This window comes from Augochlora pura, chromosome 3 (assembly GCF_028453695.1).
Source record: "Augochlora pura isolate Apur16 chromosome 3, APUR_v2.2.1, whole genome shotgun sequence".
In the NCBI taxonomy this organism is placed as follows: Eukaryota; Metazoa; Arthropoda; class Insecta; order Hymenoptera; family Halictidae; genus Augochlora; species Augochlora pura.
In genome coordinates, this window is record NC_135774.1 from 3,935,437 (window position 1) to 3,953,513 (window position 18,077).

Consider the following 18,077-nt stretch of genomic DNA (forward strand, 5'->3'; position numbering starts at 1 on the left):
TGTATTCATCTATTTTTATATGAAATCTAAAATCTGAAATTAGTTTTTGCAAGGTTTTATTCAGCTTGATGTTACCAGATAACCATCTCACTTTGAAATAACTGCAATAAACCCAATTTTATTGAATCATGTTTACGCAGCTTCTTCCATTGCACAGGTTTTGCAATCAAAATGAATCCGTTTGTAGATCATATTCACAGATCAGAATTGTTCATCTTTTACTTTTATTATTTAATTACTTTAACTAATTAATTGTTAAATTGTTCTAACCTTAAACCTCCTACGGTGTTCCTAAATACTTACACTAGTGGTGTTTAGATTACATAGACCTTGCTAAAAAAAACATGCTGCTTTGGAAACTACACTATAATACAATGTTTTCACGTTAATGAGACAATATAATAATGAATATGAAAATACAAAGGAAAATAAACATTTATTTGCAGAATTCAATGATTTCGACTCCAATAACGTGCTAATTCAATAAGTTATATAAACTTACTGCACGGTCTGGTTTATATAGACTTGAGATACTATAGAAGTGTTGCGACTTCTCGCGAAACCGTGACTGTATACTTCTCAGTGTGCAACAGGTGGTGATCTAGTTACAAAATGTTTGTCAATAGATGCAAACGATGAATGTCTGTTCCCTGAAGAAGGAAGAAAACATTCCGATCACAGTACTTCCTTTAATATCACCTGAATCGGAATTCCCGGGATCTGCATCAGCAGAAACCACGTGTACGTCAATGTGACGGTACTCTCCCGTGAATGATCCGGAACGATGATTAACCTGTCAGTGGATCACTTAAGGTAATCGATCGCGTTCTGTTTCGCCGATCACCGTATGGCGAACAGGAACGAGTCGAGCGACACCTTTTGCTCTCTTTACCTGCAGACGGGAACGATCCGAGCAAAACCTGCGCGTTGGGAATCCACGGTGAGAGTGGAACGAGTTACGAAGGGACGACGGAATTCACGAGCGTTCAGGGGAGTTCCCAAATGCCTCCCGTTCGGTCTCGTGACGAGTTCGTGACGTCACGTTGTTGGACGCGGTGCGCGAACACGGAAACGACGCCAAAGGAAAATCTCCTCTTGTTAAGAAGAAATGACGTTGAATATGACCTGTTGCGAGTAGCGCATTGACTATTTATAGCATTCCCAGGTCCGAAAAGTTTTCCTCGATAGCTGCGTCTACGTCAAACCGGGTCTAATTACTCGATGACGCTATGTTTTATATCTGTTGTAAATGCATTTGATGACTTTCGAAATTTTATCCCGCTGAACCTGTTGAAGCCAAAGAAGTTCGGTTATACGGACGATTGGATAATTTTTGCAGCGAGTTTATCGCATTCCATGCCTGGAGATAATGGATAAACGATTCGTTTAAATCAGAGGAAAATACGCCGAAGTGTTAATGTTTTTAACTTTTTCCAGGAAAGTACTGGCAATATAAGTTTTTCCTTCTTCCTCGTTCGCTAAGAACTATAACATTAAGAGCGATTTGTGTTAAAACAACAAAGTACAGACAAAGTAGCTAACCGTTTACTTACTACAAGATATGCGAATTTTATATATAAAGCTACATTTAAAACGTTCAAATTAGTTACAACGCTTTCCTGAATATTAGAACTGTTCTACAGAGAAAACTGACTCACTCAAGATTGTTTATTTTACAATTCGTTTATTACAAATTCATTTATTCATACGCATTATGCAATGAACGGTGAGTTAAATTTCCGCAAATGTATTCTACAATTCCTAGAAGGAATTAATATAGTTCGGGATTTATGCCATTGTAGCATATTTCAATGTATAAAATAGAATCAACAAACGAGTTCAGTATAGTTTAATACGGTCTCAGTGTTATCTTCGCTAAATCATTTTCGTTTCATAGATGCAAGTCGCATTTAAGCAATTATTCGATAACGAGTAATTTTTATTGTTCCGTATCTTTATGTTAATCCAGAAATAAAAATGATTTTACACGTAGGCAGTTATTTTCCACCTGCAGTGCAGATTACTATGCATTGCAAGAATTACAATTTATTGACGAATACTGATAACGAATCTAATATGTCTCGTCCTGCATCGATCGATCGAGAAGAAGTTTTAGCATGAATTTCTACAATTTTGCAAAAATACCACCTATCCTTACATGAAAAATGAATAAAAGCATTTCCAATGAAGAATGTTATACGCGCGTTGTTTTCTTAACTAGAAGCTTGTCATGTGAAAGGGTTTTATTTTTGAAGCGTAACATTCTATCTGTTCAATGATTGAAGTCCTTCGAATAATTATGAGCGGTACCGTATATGTTAACTAACAGTCTGTGGATTTTTCTGCACTTATGAAACATGTACATTAGTAGAACACGAACATAACACAGCTAGATCGACAAGTATAATTAGTATTTTCATCGATTGTCATCACGAAAAAACGTCTATTTGACGAGAAAAACTTCACTCCCGCGTCAGGTTTCTAAAATAATTTATGCACATGGGAATTTGCATCGAGAGTTTATACAATTTTAACGATTTCTTTCTTCAAGATTTCTGATCTGTTGCTACGCCTTATCGAGTAACTTATAGATGCGAAAACCACGTGCAAATAAAAGGTGTGTCTTTGCTTCTTTATACATTTTTGATCAACTAGGTACGTCACACGTCAACTTGTCATTCATGTTCGCTATAGTATCTCCTCTCAATTGAACGCGTCCGATGGACAATGTCAACCTTAAAAATCCGTAGAAAATAAAGTAAAGTAGTAATTGAACTAATGAACCCTAAACAAGGGAATACATTACATTGGAAATAAATTTCTAAAACAAGTTCAAGATTAGTACCACCCATATGCGATCATACCATTTTTGGTATTTATTGAATGATCTATTAGAATAGTGAGGGAAATTAGATTAGAATAGATTGGTGAGAGAAACGTTCGAACACGGCAAAGGCGAATGCAAACTATTGCATGAGAAAATTCTACGTTTTCAAGGTAATGCTTTGTTAATATTTTACAAATAGACTCTAGATCTTTATAGAAATTCTCACTTTCTTTAACTATTTCGTACAAATCTGAAAAGAAAACAATTTTTTATATGAATTAAAAAACTCTGTGTAGAAATTGCAGAATAATATCACAATTGCTTTCTATTAATTTGCATGTTTCGTTGTATTAAACCAGCATAAACACATAAAGACATGCATTCGATTAATAAGGAAATACTTTAATAGAGTATTAAAGCTAACAGGACAGACCACGATGGCAAATTAAAATCATTGCTAGTGACTAGTTTCTATTGTCTTCTATGAACAATAAGACTGAATTAGTATATAGACTAAATTGGTTTCTGTCAATTTGCACGTTTCCATACATTTTACAAACCTACGTATTGCGTAAACGCACAAAGACTCACAATCAATTTATAAGAGAATACTTTATTAAAAAATATGAAGACAGGCCCTGATAACAAACCTATTATACCAGCACAATCGTCTTGTAATCGCTTTTAGTGACTAGTTCGTATAGTTTTCCGAGTACAACAAGACTGAATTAGTAATCGTGTTCAGTAATTGTAAACAATTTATGTTTACGATAAAAATATAAGTAAAATAAAGAATCTGGAACGCTTCCGAGTTAAAATTTGATTGTATTTGATAAATCCTGGCGATGGGTGTGCAGCGAGTGGTCGAAGTGTCTTCTGGAGTTCCGAAAGCAGAAGTCAGTGGAAGCGGCGGTGTCGGCTCGGCGAGGACGCGATGGTGGTGGCGGCGTCGTCGGTGTTGGCGGTGGCGGTGGCTGCAGCGGCTGGGCCACCCGAAACAAGGGTGGGGTGGGGTGGGGGCACCCCTGACCCCGACATTAGCCGGCGGTGAAGGGAGGCAACGTTTATATGCGGCAGCAATCCGCCCCGTAGGCGCATTCGCTCGCACGCTTCGTCCAAAGCGGACTTCCACGAGAGGGATCCGTTGTCATCATCTTCAGCGTCGCCGCCGCCGTTGTTGTTGTCGTAGCTGTCATCGACGAGCCACATCAGACCGACGAAACCTGTTGGGAAAGGCCTGCGTCTTGGAATACCGACAGTCAGAGTCAGCTGGCCAGTCGTCGAAGAACACCTTCGAACGAGGAATTGTTTTCGTGGCACCATCGGTGATCCTACGTCAGTTGGCTCGCCGTAGACAGCAGTGAAAAGCTCAGGCGATCCTTGTTGCTCACGTACTTCCGGTTCTCCAAGGAACACGACCGAGAGACGAGCATCTCGAACCGAGGCTTGAAGAGTTTTCGCAAAGAAGAACGATACGGCGGATATGATGGCTGTCGCAGCGGCGCAAAAGAACCGCGAGATGTTCGCTATTAAGAAGTCTTACAGCATCGAGGTGAGTACCACGTGAACTGAAATCTTTCGAGAATCTAAACGATCGTCGTTTCTTTCGGTAACATCCGGGAAGAAAGTTTAGAGGATCGTGCTCGAACGTTTCGACTACCTGTTGAACGTCTCCCGAGTATCGTCGCGAATGCACTTTCGTAGATCACTGTCGGGGCGCAGGTGAGTGAGGTCAGGTGTTAAACGAGCCTCGAACGAAACGCGAGAAAGCGCGGGAAGTTTACCGTGTGTTTGAATCGGCCCGGTTTTATCGCGTAACGTTGCTATTCCACGGCACCAATTACTTCGTTTTCCCTAGTTGTAAATAAAGAGCTACGTAACAGCTGTCGATAGTAATCTCGAAATCTCCGTTTCGAGACCAGTTGCTCCTCGAGATTATAGGAAATCACGTTCGTACACAGCACACAGTAAAGAAATTATAAATATAGCTTGTAATTGGATAAGTATTTTAAGCAGCAATTTACATGCGAAACACGCTTAATGCACCGCTAACGATACACGGTTCAATGGTACACAATTTTCAATATAATGACCGAGGTAGGATTCCCCGAGGTTTATTCGACATCCTCGCCGGACTTTCTTACACGGAAGAATTTCTGCTTGCCTACGTGACTTTCGTGATAAACCTCCGGTGTATTTCGTAAGAAGCACAAAAAAATTACACCGCACGCTGGTGTTAGCGCGTACATGCACACACGTTCACACGAACGCCGCGGCCGTTCGTCGAGCGGCCCAATCAACGGCACGAGTGAAATTCTCAGCCTGAAAATGAAGAAGAGTCCGAGTATAGAGAAAGTACACGCGATCAGTTATTATCGCTGTTGCGCAATATTAATGACCTTGTCACGAAGAAATTATTATTGTAGTCTGTACATGTGAACACCAAAAAATGAACGAACTCGATTGGCGATTAAATTACTTCCGAATTGGGTGATGATGTTGGGTTTCCGACAATGCCAGAAACAAAAATTTTTAACGCTAAATTTTTCTTTTGATAAATTCGTTCATTATAGATTTTCAAAAGTTCCACATTTCCTTACAAATATTTTTCCATGAAGTTTATATTTTGTGTGCACCTTGGACTAAAGATTCATCTTAGATTTGATAAAATAAAAATTAGTCTTTTCAAAATCAGTAGCATTCAATAATTGCTCGTAACAGTGCTAATAGAATTTCGATGTTAACGATTTAAAAATCTAATATCAGTACCATTTTCTGGTCTGTTAGAGTAAAAACATCTTACACAGAAGCAGTCAGAGCTTCGCGATTAGCGTCGGCGATCTAAACATGATTCGAAGCGATAACCCGCGCGCAATACTTCAACGCTCGTCGATAGATCCTAATGTATAGCGCGTAATTGCAGGTTGCTAGCTAACGATCCTTATCGAGCGAAGGATTCCGTCAGAAAATCACATTCGAAAGGTCAATATCGTGTCTCTTTCTGCGTTTAATTGATAGACTGTGCCGGCTGTTAATCGGCGCGTTCTCGAGGTCGTAATATTTTTTTATTCGCTCGCGCTCGTAGAGAAGCATGCGCGCTTCGAGCATAGATCCTTAGAAGTCTTAGAAGTCGCAAGGACGCGTCCCTGTGCATTTTCTGCACAACAGCGTCTTTAATTTTTCAAAATTCTACGGCGAGACAGTTTAATTGGCATACTGGCAAGATCCGTAGGCAACTTTTTCATTCATGCGTGCGTTGCGGCACGCGACCATGCGCTCCAGCATCGGACGAGGTTCATTAATCGTGGCCGGTGTCGCTCCCATATTCTTCCGGTGCGACCAGTTTTCCCATGAAATTCGAAATCGCCGGCTTGGACTGCCGTGTGGCCGCAGTTCCTCGTTCGCAAATAGAAAGGCGGTTCGGGATCTCGCGTTGCTCTCGCGACACCGGACTTTCCGAGAACAAAAAAGCCCGAAGTTCACGCGCGACGCGACTCGCCGACGTGAAATTTCTCAGTTGACGCATTTCACCGGAGAGACACGAAGATGTGTTGCTCCCGTGATGTGGTCGTGAGCTCCCGTTACTTTCTCCGTGTATCCAAGGTATTTTCTATGGCCTGGCGAGCCGATGGGCTCATAGTGTATTGACACATATAAACACGCTGGCCGGAAATCGGGCAAAGTTCGGCCCGGTCCCGCCAGCTGATGAAACTTTGAAAAGTCTTGTATCATGCATCTTCACGAAAAACCCGTGTCGAATGCGACAGTGCTCGAGGCTTGCTTCCCGCAGCATAAGGATTCGTTACGCTAGACCTTGTTCAGCCTATCGCTGCGTGACAGTCAAGCTCGGCTCGGATGAAAGATCGTAATTCACGAGTCCTCGTTGAATTGCGTTCGGCCGTGCACAATGAAACGTTCGTAAATTCGCTCGCACGCTTTACGATAATGACAAAGCCAAACGTTGCCGACGACAACTCTGACTCACTCGAACGGAACTCGCGAGCTCGTTCGCGCTCGGGATCTATGTTGAATTCAGAATCCGCTAGTCGTGGACTCGTTTGTGGTGTGGATCTGGTAGAATGTGTTCACACGACGGACGATGGGGGTTGCCGAACGACCTTGATCGTGTTCTTCATAATGTCGTTTGTATCGTGTATTTCTCCAACATAACCGTTATCGAACTACTCTTTCAGAGGGGATGCGAAATCTTACGCTATTTTTTTTCAGTACTACAGCCTGAAAAAGTCGATGTGTTGTTTATTCCAATTTCCACGTTGTTGTTTATCAATCTTACGTTTCGAATAATTTATCTTATTACTTGTTTCATAAAAATATCTCGACAGTTTCAATACCTCAGAAAGAATCGCATCGTTTCCATGGTTCCGATAGTTATAGTATAAATTCTTATAAAACTTTGAAAATAGATTTGTTACGATTTCAACGGAATCTATTGTAACACACTTGTGACTTAGGTAATTGTAATGTAAAAAGTGCAAAAAAACCATTTTGTGCTAAGGTAGTAGAGCTTTTTGCTGTGAGGTGGTCAATGGCCGTACCTTTGAATTGTTTTCAAGTATAATCAAGTTTATATCCAAAGAATAAGACACATTACGTTTAGTTACTATTTTATTTTATCTATTTTTTAATAAAAAAGTTTAATATGTTTCATCCAATAAGTACAAAGTTTACAGTACAGAGAACTTCATACGATCTTCTTCAATTTTTCTTATGTTAACACGTTCGCGAACAGTAAAAATTTTACTGAGCTACGAAAATAAACAAATGATTTATTTTTAAATTAATACGTAAAAGCGTATAATAATTAAAAGAAAAATAAACGCTATATAGAATTGAATGCACGACAATGCGGCTTACAAATTTCAGTGTTATAGAATGCACGTGATTTTGCAACAGAATGATAATGAATGTTATACATTCATGTCCGCGAACGGGTAAAAATGAAAACTCGTTTAGAGACGGAAGGGTCGAGAAGCAAAAAGTTTGTTTGTTACGAAAAGGTACGAATGGCATAAAAACAAACGAATGGACAACGGTCTAAATAGAAACGTGTAAAAAAATGTGGAAGGTTACGTAAATGTTGCTGCGGACGCGTACCGATGATTCCATATTGGATTTCAGTATCCGTCGGTAAGATAAGTCAGTCAATTAGAGAATGTGCATAAGTTAATAACTTAACCGTAGCACGGATTCGTTATAAAATTTCATAATTAGCTTCAAACACCCTCGTTTTATGACGGTGATGACGGCTGTCGGTTGATCCGATCGACAGGATCCTGTAATCATATCGCATTGCAACATCGGTCGACCTCGAATCCCGCATGATAATTATGAATATGTTATAAATATGAGAACGGAGTGATTGTAATTCCAGTGGCCGAGAGGCGCGGAGAGTCCCTGAACGCTGCTCTGAACTCCGTTATTCGCCTTTGGAGGCTCGCCAGATGCACGGCAACGCCTCTAGCAACTTATGAGATCGGTCGATCGATCAGTCAATTATAACACAGTGGTTATATGCACAAATGCATCACGTCCGGCTCGGTGTTCGACGATCAGCTATGTTAATCATTCTATTTAAATATCGTGTTTTGCCCGAACCGGCTCAACGATTCCGAACGATGAGAAAAATAGATATTAATGCACCAAATGCATTATGTATACTGATCGCGTAACTTATTTAGCATCGGCCACCATCAGTTGTCTAGTTAATATTTTTTCTGATATTTTTTCCTCCGCCTTCCATAACGATCCTTGGTTTGCCAAGATTCTGTGCAATCGTTGTTCGTGCGAGGTTTCACTCGATCGACTTTGGATCTGTACGCATTGATGCATTTGTGAATTCGTAGTCGACATAAGTGGCGCATCTACATTGTTTTCACAGTAAATATAAATCGATGCTCCTTTTACAGCAATTAATGGTAGGAATTCAGTTCCGCGAATTAGATACCGCAGAACGAGAGTTTCTCTTTCAATCGATTCGATTCGTGTCATTTGCAATTCAAGCCGGCGCGTTGTTTTTTTCGATTAATTCACGACCAATGTTAGAATTTTGAACTTGTCTGGCGAACTTAGAATAACTGGTTTCGCTGGCGAAGTAGCACATAACTAGGTGTTGCACAGCTTGTTCACGGCTGATTCGTCTCAAGGTGCATATCAAATAAGTAATAACGTTACGCGGCTACGATTTTAATGACAAAATAATGATCGGCCTTGAATACGTTTGTCACGGGTCATTACGTCGTTTTATAGGCATAAAAAACCCATCAAACATCTCGATTAAGCATGAAACTCGCCTACGGTTTGTTTGAAATGCTAAATATATTTCTCGTGTTACATTATGAGATAACGAATAAATTGTTTCCTTATCGAATCGAATGCTCCGCGATCGAGCAGTTACAGAAGGCTACCAACACGTTGGACGCTAACTTATGTCTCATTTTCTAATTGTATAGCTTACCCGACTAACGCAAGATTGTTCGCGCTTTTTATCGAACGATACTTCCGCGTGAATATACAAAATGATACTCTTTTCTCTCATTGCCCTAGCATCGTTATCTTAAACGTTGTCACCTGTTAACGGACGAAACAAAGAATAGCAGGGATAAAAGGCAATGGAATCTGTATGGCAACATTAGTCAGAGCAATTATCGAGATGACAGCTTGTCGTACATACGTTCGATCTGTAACGGATTGCGCGGTCGATCGAAGTCGAACATTTTTTCTGCGTGTCGCACGGAACAATTTTCAATTCGACCAGTGTTTCAATCTTTCTACGGTATAATCGTCTCGTGATGCAATCATTAGGCAGAGTCATCGGTCATCTATCCGTTTCATCGTCGAGTACTTGGCCCACTTTGCCGTTCGCGGGGATAAGGGATTACTACACAGTTTCTCTAAACCGTGCCAACCACTTTGCTGGCTTGGAAAATGTAACTGGGTCCCACCTTGTGCGCCATTCATGAAAGCGGTCGTTAAGAATTTGAATGGCAACCGATGTGTCTCGCGACGTCCGACCGTTGCGCCGATAGATTCCTAATGAGATTATTATTGTCCAATAGTGTCTGCGCGTTCTCAGTTTGCCCTTGGACGCGAACAAAACGATCAGGAATTCGTCAGAAGCATTTTACGTTCGAACCGTCCACCTAATTTTACGGCAATTGATCTCTTCGTCGTTCTCTTCTGTGATTCTTAGGGAATCATTGGCGCGTCGAATCCACCGGTACGCGATCTTCTGCACGATCTGCTTTGTTCTTCTTCGGACAGGATCCCCTAATTTCCTATCTTTCAACTGCAACTGGACGGCCGGAACGAAAATTCATTTCCGTGTGTTCGGTTCGTTGTCATAGCCGCCGGATGTTCCTTTGTGGCCGAGCTCGGACAGTTCGGTCAACTTTGAACGTTCTTCGACTTTGAACGTCTAGGATCTAATTGTGCAATAATGGCATCAATCGGAATACGTATTCAACGAGTATTTGAAGAAAATTGAGGATATTTACGATTTACGAACCCGTTTTGTATGGTTTGTTTAGAATGGGTATCCGGCGAGACGACGATCTCTTGTTGACGATGCTCGATTCGAATCTTTGGTTGTGAAGCAGACCAAGCAAAGCGTTTTGGAGGAAGCCCGTCAACGCACGAATGGTAAGTGGTTGTTCATTGACGCTACTAAAATTAATTTTTACAGATGATATTGCACCCTAGATGTGTCATAAATGTTGTCTCATTAATGTAGTGTCTTAAGTGTCATATAGTAGGCGTTGTATCTTAGATATTGTATCATAGAAGTTATATCGTTTAAGTTAAAAGGTTTATAGTAGAAACGTGTTGTCGATGTTGCATACATGTTTTACTTGCTGCTAGATTCGGACTCAGATCACCAGACCGAAATTATAGTCTCGAGTGACGACGAACAAGTGGAGACGCTGCTTTGCGCCGCCAAGAATGGAGGTTTGTATTAATTATAAATTCGTTGCTTCTCGGTCAGCGGTGTCGACGTAATACAATATATTCAAATGATAAATCACTGTCGTACGATATTCTCATATTAAAATTTTGACTCTTGTGTCGTTGCTCTGACCAGAGGTATTAGATGTTGCATTTGGCATGAATGTTGTCATTGACTTGCAGAGGCGAAAGCGGAAGTTTCGTCGGACAGTGACGCTAAACCGGATGAGGATTATGACGATGGTAAGTGGATCTTTTATATAATTTAGTCTCGTTCGAAAGTCCTAGAAATTATCGAACATCGACGAAAAGTATAGAGAAGATGGAGCAAATGGAGGGTGAAATAACCCTTATATTTTTCGTTGACGGTAGTTCGGTCGAGCGCTTTCCTGACATTTGGTTGAATTACGAAGCAGAAACCCATTACCTTTGCTCTTCTTCGCCTTCCTCTTCCAGCCGGTCCTTACGACGCATTTTCGAATCCACTTTATCCATTTAGAATCGTATTAACTACGCAGACCCAATTTCTCAGCTCTGAGTGGTCACCGTATGCTCTCGATAAATGTATAACACAGTTATTCCCTCTTTGCTCCCTCGATCCCGATCCGTAGACGGTGCCGGGCACGTCCGTGGCTACAATAAGGGGTTACTTTATTTTTTTCCTCCTTCCACTCTCGAGTCGGCCGTATAAAAGTGGCCGGGAATAGACATTTCAAGGGAATGGACTCTGAATTGCTCGATTATTACTATCCACTGAAATCACTTAGCGTCTCGAAATGTCGCGCCGAGGAACGTGATCAGATTGCAGAAAGATTTGAAGCGGCGAATTAAAAGCTTTAGTTTTCTTCGAGTCGAGGATGAAAATCACTCGTTCCTATTCCGCGAATAATCCCAGGACGTTAACGCGTTGGTCCGAAACGTTGCAAGAGTTGCACGGTGAGAGAATGGTTTTTGCGTTTGATTATAGACGCCGGATTGACTGAAGAGGAAGTGGTGTTGATGAAGACTATCGCCGAGAGTCCAGATAGCGAGCATACGGTACAGAAAGCGGCGCTCGTGTTGCGTCTGCGAGAAGGTATCGGATCCTTGGCTAGGATCTTGAAAACGATCGAGAACTTCAAGGGCACGGTGACCCATGTCGAGTCCAGACCATCGAAGCGAGAGGGCCAGCAATTCGACGTGCTGGTTAAGGTCGACATGAGCAAACAATGCCTGTTGCAACTGATCAGAAACCTCCGACAGAGTTCTGCGTTGGACGGCGTCAGCCTGCTCGCGGACAACTCTGTCAGCATCAAAGATCCGTGGTTTCCGCGTCATGCTTCCGAACTTGACAACTGCAACCATCTGATGACCAAATACGAACCGGATCTCGACATGAACCACCCCGGCTTCGCTGACAAGGAGTACCGCGCTCGTAGGAAAGTGATCGCCGACATCGCTTTCGCTTACAAGTATGGAGACGCGATACCCAACATTCCTTACACCGAGACAGAGGTCGAGACGTGGAAGCGCGTGTTTGACACAGTCGTTGATCTGATTCCTAAGCACGCTTGCATAGAGTACCAGAGAGTTTTCAAGATGCTGCAGGAAGAAAAGATCTTCGAGCCAAACCGCATACCTCAGCTGCAAGAGGTCAGCGATTTCCTGAAGAAGAACAGCGGATTCACTTTGCGACCCGCGGCCGGGCTGCTCACCGCCAGAGATTTCTTGTCTAGTCTCGCGTTCAGGGTCTTCCAGAGCACCCAGTACATTCGCCACATTAAAACACCGTTCCATACGCCGGAACCGTAAGTATTTTCAACCATTACAAGTAATTATTGTATCCCATCGATCTGATAATTTGGTTAACCCATTGAAGACGAACGTCGGCATAATGGCTTTCTACAGTTTTTAAAGTGCAAATACATTTTAAATTATTTTGAAACGTTACATAATAATTTTAAGCGGTTAATCGGAGTTACTAGACGAAAGCAAAGGATTAACATTTTCAAATGATATTATTTTTTGCCGATTCTTCGGGTTCATGTATAAAAAATTCGAGCAGATGTGAACGATAGGGTAATCGATACTATGTTATGACGACGAGGGTCGCATCCCGTTACACAGAGTACCATGATAATACAATTTCCAAGCCTCTCTAAGCTCGTAATGGAGCTCTAATTGGCTTTTAACGACACGATGGCGTTGATAATTCAGTTTCACAGTTGCGAACCGTTTCCGTGCGAAAGTAGCATGGGACGGATGTTGAGCATCGAATGTACTTTCTTTTATGCAAGAACGTCGTCGGACCATTCCAAACGTATCGACAATTACGTCAAGAATGATGTTACATAAAACACTGTCAATGTATAGTGAGATTAAGGAGTATTCCGTGAGATTGGTACTTACATTTCCACCTGCCAGCCAGTTTCACTAAACTTTAATAACACTATATAGGGCGACCTGTCCAGTAGATGAATAGAATAGAATTTTCAGTTATTTTGATATACTAAAGGAAAACATTATAAAGGCATCATTAGGAAATATTACTGAGGACAACTTGTTAGAACAATTTCTTAAGACAGTTAGTACCATTAAAGAACTTATTAAGAAATTTTTAACTGGTATGTGGAAAATCTGATATCCTGAAATCGTCGCAGGAAGACAATGTGTTGAGCTGCATGTTTGTAGAAATTATTGTTATTTAATCCCTTAGAATTTTTTACCCTCTTTATAGCTTTTTCTAAAAGTGTAATATAAAATTCAGTGAAGATAAAGCTACAAATTGTCATGTCAACAAAGTGGTATGACAAATATTATATTTTTCATGTAGTTATGAATATGATCAATCGCTGAATAGAATCAATGAATATCGCTTATTCATTGGACATGCCGCCAACTATAATAAACGATTGATTTGTTTAAATCCACATTTTCTCGTTTACAGAGACTGCATCCATGAATTATTGGGACACATGCCCCTGTTGGCCGACCCAGGCTTTGCTCAATTCTCCCAAGAAATCGGTCTCGCTTCGCTCGGTGCTTCCGACGAGGAGATTGAGAAACTGTCCACCATCTACTGGTTCACAGTTGAATTTGGCCTTTGCAAGGAGGGTCAGGAGGTCAAAGCATACGGCGCAGGTCTTTTGTCAGCGTACGGAGAGCTGCTTCACGCGCTCAGCGACAAATGTGAGCGTAGACCATTCGAGCCGCAAACCACGGCGGTTCAGAAATACCAAGATCAAGAATACCAGCCGATATACTTCGTCGCGGAGAGCTTCGAAGACGCCAAAGAGAAATTCCGTCGCTGGGTGAGTATGCGCGGCTCGATAACGGAGATTTCGATGCCTGACGCGTTGCGCAGTAGCCGACTGTCCTCCTACGTCGATCATTATCACGCCGTAGTGCTCGCTCATTGGTAACACGGCCGAATGCCTGTCAGGCGAATCTCTTAGACAAATTACTACTCGAAAAACAAGTAGAGGGATATAAAAAGACACAAAATAGTGTATCATACATTCAGTGTCAGTCAAATGAATCCCTTAGATAAACTATTAAGAAAATAGAATGCAAAATAATAATGTACAAAACGGATATAGAAAAATAGAATGTTATATATTGATCGCGAATTTTACGCATTTATAAGAATAATGAATAGATGAGACACAAAGTAGTAAAAATGGTTGAAGAGTTTAATACCATTGCCATGATTTCCTTCATTATGACTCTGCGAGATAATTGTTGTTACCGATGGTCTTCATTCACTTTCATTCCTAGATTTTGATAACACCAGAACTAAAGGGCATAGCCGATTAAGATGGTCAAAACTATCCTTAGAGGTTTTTCAATGGGTCATATACCGTTCGATATCTGACCAATAAAAACTCATCTGTGTAAAATTTTAACCCTGTAACTTGTCCGGGAGGGTAGTTACAGAGTAAATTAGATTTCGCGGTTTTCCGGCATTTTTCCATCTTTAGCGACTTTCTAAAATTTTGAAATAAATATGACATATTTTGGACATCAAGCCGCATGTTATAGAATTTTTTCAGATTTTTCAGTTGCAAGCTGTGATTATCAAAAATGAAAAACCAAAAAAAAAATCTGAGAATTGAAGATTTCTCGAAAACTTATGAATTTTCTATTTTTATATTAATTCCCTGATAAGGTACTATCATGGCTCGTGTACTCAATTTTTCTCAGATTTTTTGCTCGTCTGCAACATTGTCAACAAAAAATTAAAACTCAATGTGTCGATGATTTTTGCTGTCAGAAAGAAACATTCGTATTTAGTAGATTATGTATGAAATCTTCACGAGTCTGATTTGTTGTAATACAAGTGGTTACGCATACTAACACTTTAATTTCTCGAGTTCTATTGATATTATATTAATAATCCGAATAATTTATTGAATCATAATTTATTAAAGAAATCGCTTCTCAACGATATTTCAAGAAATTTTCAACTGTTGATGTTCGATTTTTAAATGGCTATTAGGAAACTGTTAGTACATAAAGTGTTCAGAAAATAAGCAAGGTTCTATTTTATTTTAACTTGTTATAATTGAGCTAGATAATTTTTCTTTTACAAGCTTGTTACTTATAGTTTAGCACACATTGTAGTTAGTTCGCATTCGCAAATTAGTTGCTGCGCAACGTTCGACTGCGTCGAAGGAATTATCGTTCAAGCGCGCTGAACTGTCGTTGCTGATTGAAATTTTTTGATTCAGGTGGCTACCATGAGCCGACCGTTCGAAGTGCGATACGATCCTCATACTCAACGCGTGGAGGTGCTCGACAGCGTCGACAGGCTGGAGAATCTTGTGTTTCAACTGAATACCGAGATGACACATCTCACGAACGCCGTCAACAAAATGAAGAAGTCTTTCGTGTAAGTCCCGCGGAAGGAGCTCATCCCCATAACACAAAACGGTTGTTTCTTTCGCGAATTGTCGAGCTTTACGATCGATCTTAGATGTGATCTAGATAATTACGATGCTTCTAGTGATTGTTACGAGAATTCTACCGAGATCATGAAATTCAAAGTTTCTATCGCAACCTATCATCGGATCGAGAGAATTGCGAACTAGTACGTTGTATTTTAAAAGTATTGTGAATATTTCTTTGGGAAGACGTCGAGGTTATATCTCGACAGGTTCGGCGAAGCATGTCACTTCATCCTTTGGACGTCATTCTACTTCGGCATCGAATCGTTTTCACTCTGTGTATAAAGTCGTCCATTCACATAATCGTACGCACGTGCGCGTGGCCAAACTGTCGATTTACGTAGAGTTTGAGGTCGAATTGATTTCCTGCGACACTGGAACGAAATCTCGTGTCATTTCTTCAATAGAAAAAGTATTACTGAAGTGTGTATAGGAAAAGTATTACTCTATACATCAAAGTATTATATTACTCCTAGCAATAAATTGTCAATGACATATTACCTCGAGCGTGAACGATTTTACTGTAGAACCAATCACGCGCATATGTGTACGTATTTCATTATTTTCTTACGTTATACATAGTATATTTTATTTTATCGTAGTATTTCATTTTAATTATTATTAATATTATTATTATTATTATTCATATTATTATTATTATTATTATTACTATTATTATTATTATTATTATTACTATTATTATTATTATTATTATTATTATTATATATGAAAGTTTGAGTATTCACTACTGCGTGTTAAATTGCTTCGTGTAGACAAACGGTGAATATCCACCGCGATAGAAAAGTATTTTCCCGTGTCGTCTACACTTAGTCCAGCTGTGTCGCCAGACGATTAGTATTAAAAGACAGAGTAGATCGTTTATTTTTGAGAATCGTTAATGGAATCATCAATTTCTTGGAAAACGCGATCATTTCTAGCGGTCGAGACAAGTATTCTTAGGGGAACAACAATCGCAGGTTCAACATCTTCACAGTCTCGTTGCCTTTCCTATCTCTTTGTATATTTTAGTTCCAATGATCTGTCTAATAGGTGAGACTGGGCTACCAAATAGCATGTTGTTTTCCGAGAAACTTGTTGCCATTCACGAATTTGCTTTGATAGCGAAGCGATAAAGTGTTGTGTTAGAAACGCACTGTCTAGCGTGTAGTGCGAGTCCTTGCTTGTGCACCCTGTACTTTTTCCCATCGCTAACTCGTACCAAATACTTTTCGGAGTACGTATTAACGCGCGCGCCATTTTCATGCTTGCTCAGCGTTAGAAAATTATTATCGCGCGCACACTAGATTTCCATTGTGTAATATTGTAAAGTACTCAGAGCAAAATAAAAACTTAAGATATGAATCTTATAAGTTGTACTGTTCACTCTCTCCAAGCGAAACTTGATTCCCTTACTTTATTCAATACAGTTAGAGTACTTCGAATTGCTTTTGAAGAGTGTAAATACGCGAAACAAGGAATTTCTCTGAATATACAGGTATTAACCTAAATGTAAGATTAAACGAGGATGGAAGATATTCTATTCTGTGGTTCGAAACGATGATATTAGAAAGTGAAGAAATTTCCAAATCAAGCTGTTGCTTTACATTGCAAATATTTTGTTACATCAAAAGATTCGAGGTTTACCGACAGTCACGATTGATGATTCACTAGTCACTAGTTGTTGATTCTTTAATTATCGTTTAAGTGCTACAAACTTGGAGATAATACCATTGTCAAGTTTCATGGTTTGAAACGTAAGAAATTACTAAGAGTATACCTACTAATACAAATAAAAGAATAAATCTAAAAAACAGTGGGAAATAATCCTAAAAAGTGCATTCTAACATCTCCCAGCTTCGTGCTGTTTCGGGATTTAGTATGTCAACAACTATGAAGAGAGATGATTACTATACAATTAATACAATTACATTTATGTAAACGTGCTTTGATAAGAGAGAAAGATATCTGTATATCTATACTAATTCGTATTGTTAAACTGAATGTAAACATAAATATAATAATATTACTATAATTTAATAGTTATTTGTAGACTTTGGATCTGTGGTACGAAATGAACATTTTTTTGCCTGAATTGCAAGAAATAGGAGCCTTCTTTAATAATTTCAACTCTTTCAATGTTTCCAGAGTGATATTACTTAATTTTCACACTTCACGATTCTATAAATTACAAAGCGTATACTAAATCTATAGTAAAGCTAATTAAACTGGATCTTCTCACTTTTACGAGACAATGCATGTAACCCAATTTTTCTGCCCGCTGGGTTTGATTTAAAGACCATTTGAGTACTCGTTTCTGTGCATTATATGCATTTAAATCGATACAATTGAATAATCAACAATTA

At 39.8% G+C, this 18,077-nt stretch overlaps 1 protein-coding gene across 1 annotated transcript; it reads left to right on the top strand.

Moving 5' to 3' along the window:
- The first annotated feature begins 3,914 nt into the window (after positions 1-3,914).
- Ple (tyrosine hydroxylase ple) lies at positions 3,915-17,089 on the top strand. Its single transcript, XM_078197254.1, has 7 exons — positions 3,915-4,379; positions 10,375-10,486; positions 10,706-10,792; positions 10,973-11,032; positions 11,757-12,576; positions 13,716-14,079; positions 15,499-17,089. Exons 1-7 carry the CDS (start codon positions 4,311-4,313, stop codon positions 15,661-15,663), a joined length of 1,677 nt encoding a protein of 558 aa, XP_078053380.1. The 5' UTR covers positions 3,915-4,310; the 3' UTR covers positions 15,664-17,089.
- The last annotated feature ends 988 nt before the right edge of the window (positions 17,090-18,077 follow it).

Bases quoted from the DNA above. Each gene is read 5' to 3' on its own strand.
- Ple (XM_078197254.1), top strand. From the start codon at position 4,311: ATGATGGCTGTCGCAGCGGCGCAAAAGAACCGCGAGATGTTCGCTATT. The intron at 10,487-10,705 runs GTAAGTGGTTGT...ACTTGCTGCTAG, and splicing joins AGCCCGTCAACGCACGAATG to ATTCGGACTCAGATCACCAG. The intron at 12,577-13,715 runs GTAAGTATTTTC...TCTCGTTTACAG, and splicing joins CCGTTCCATACGCCGGAACC to AGACTGCATCCATGAATTAT.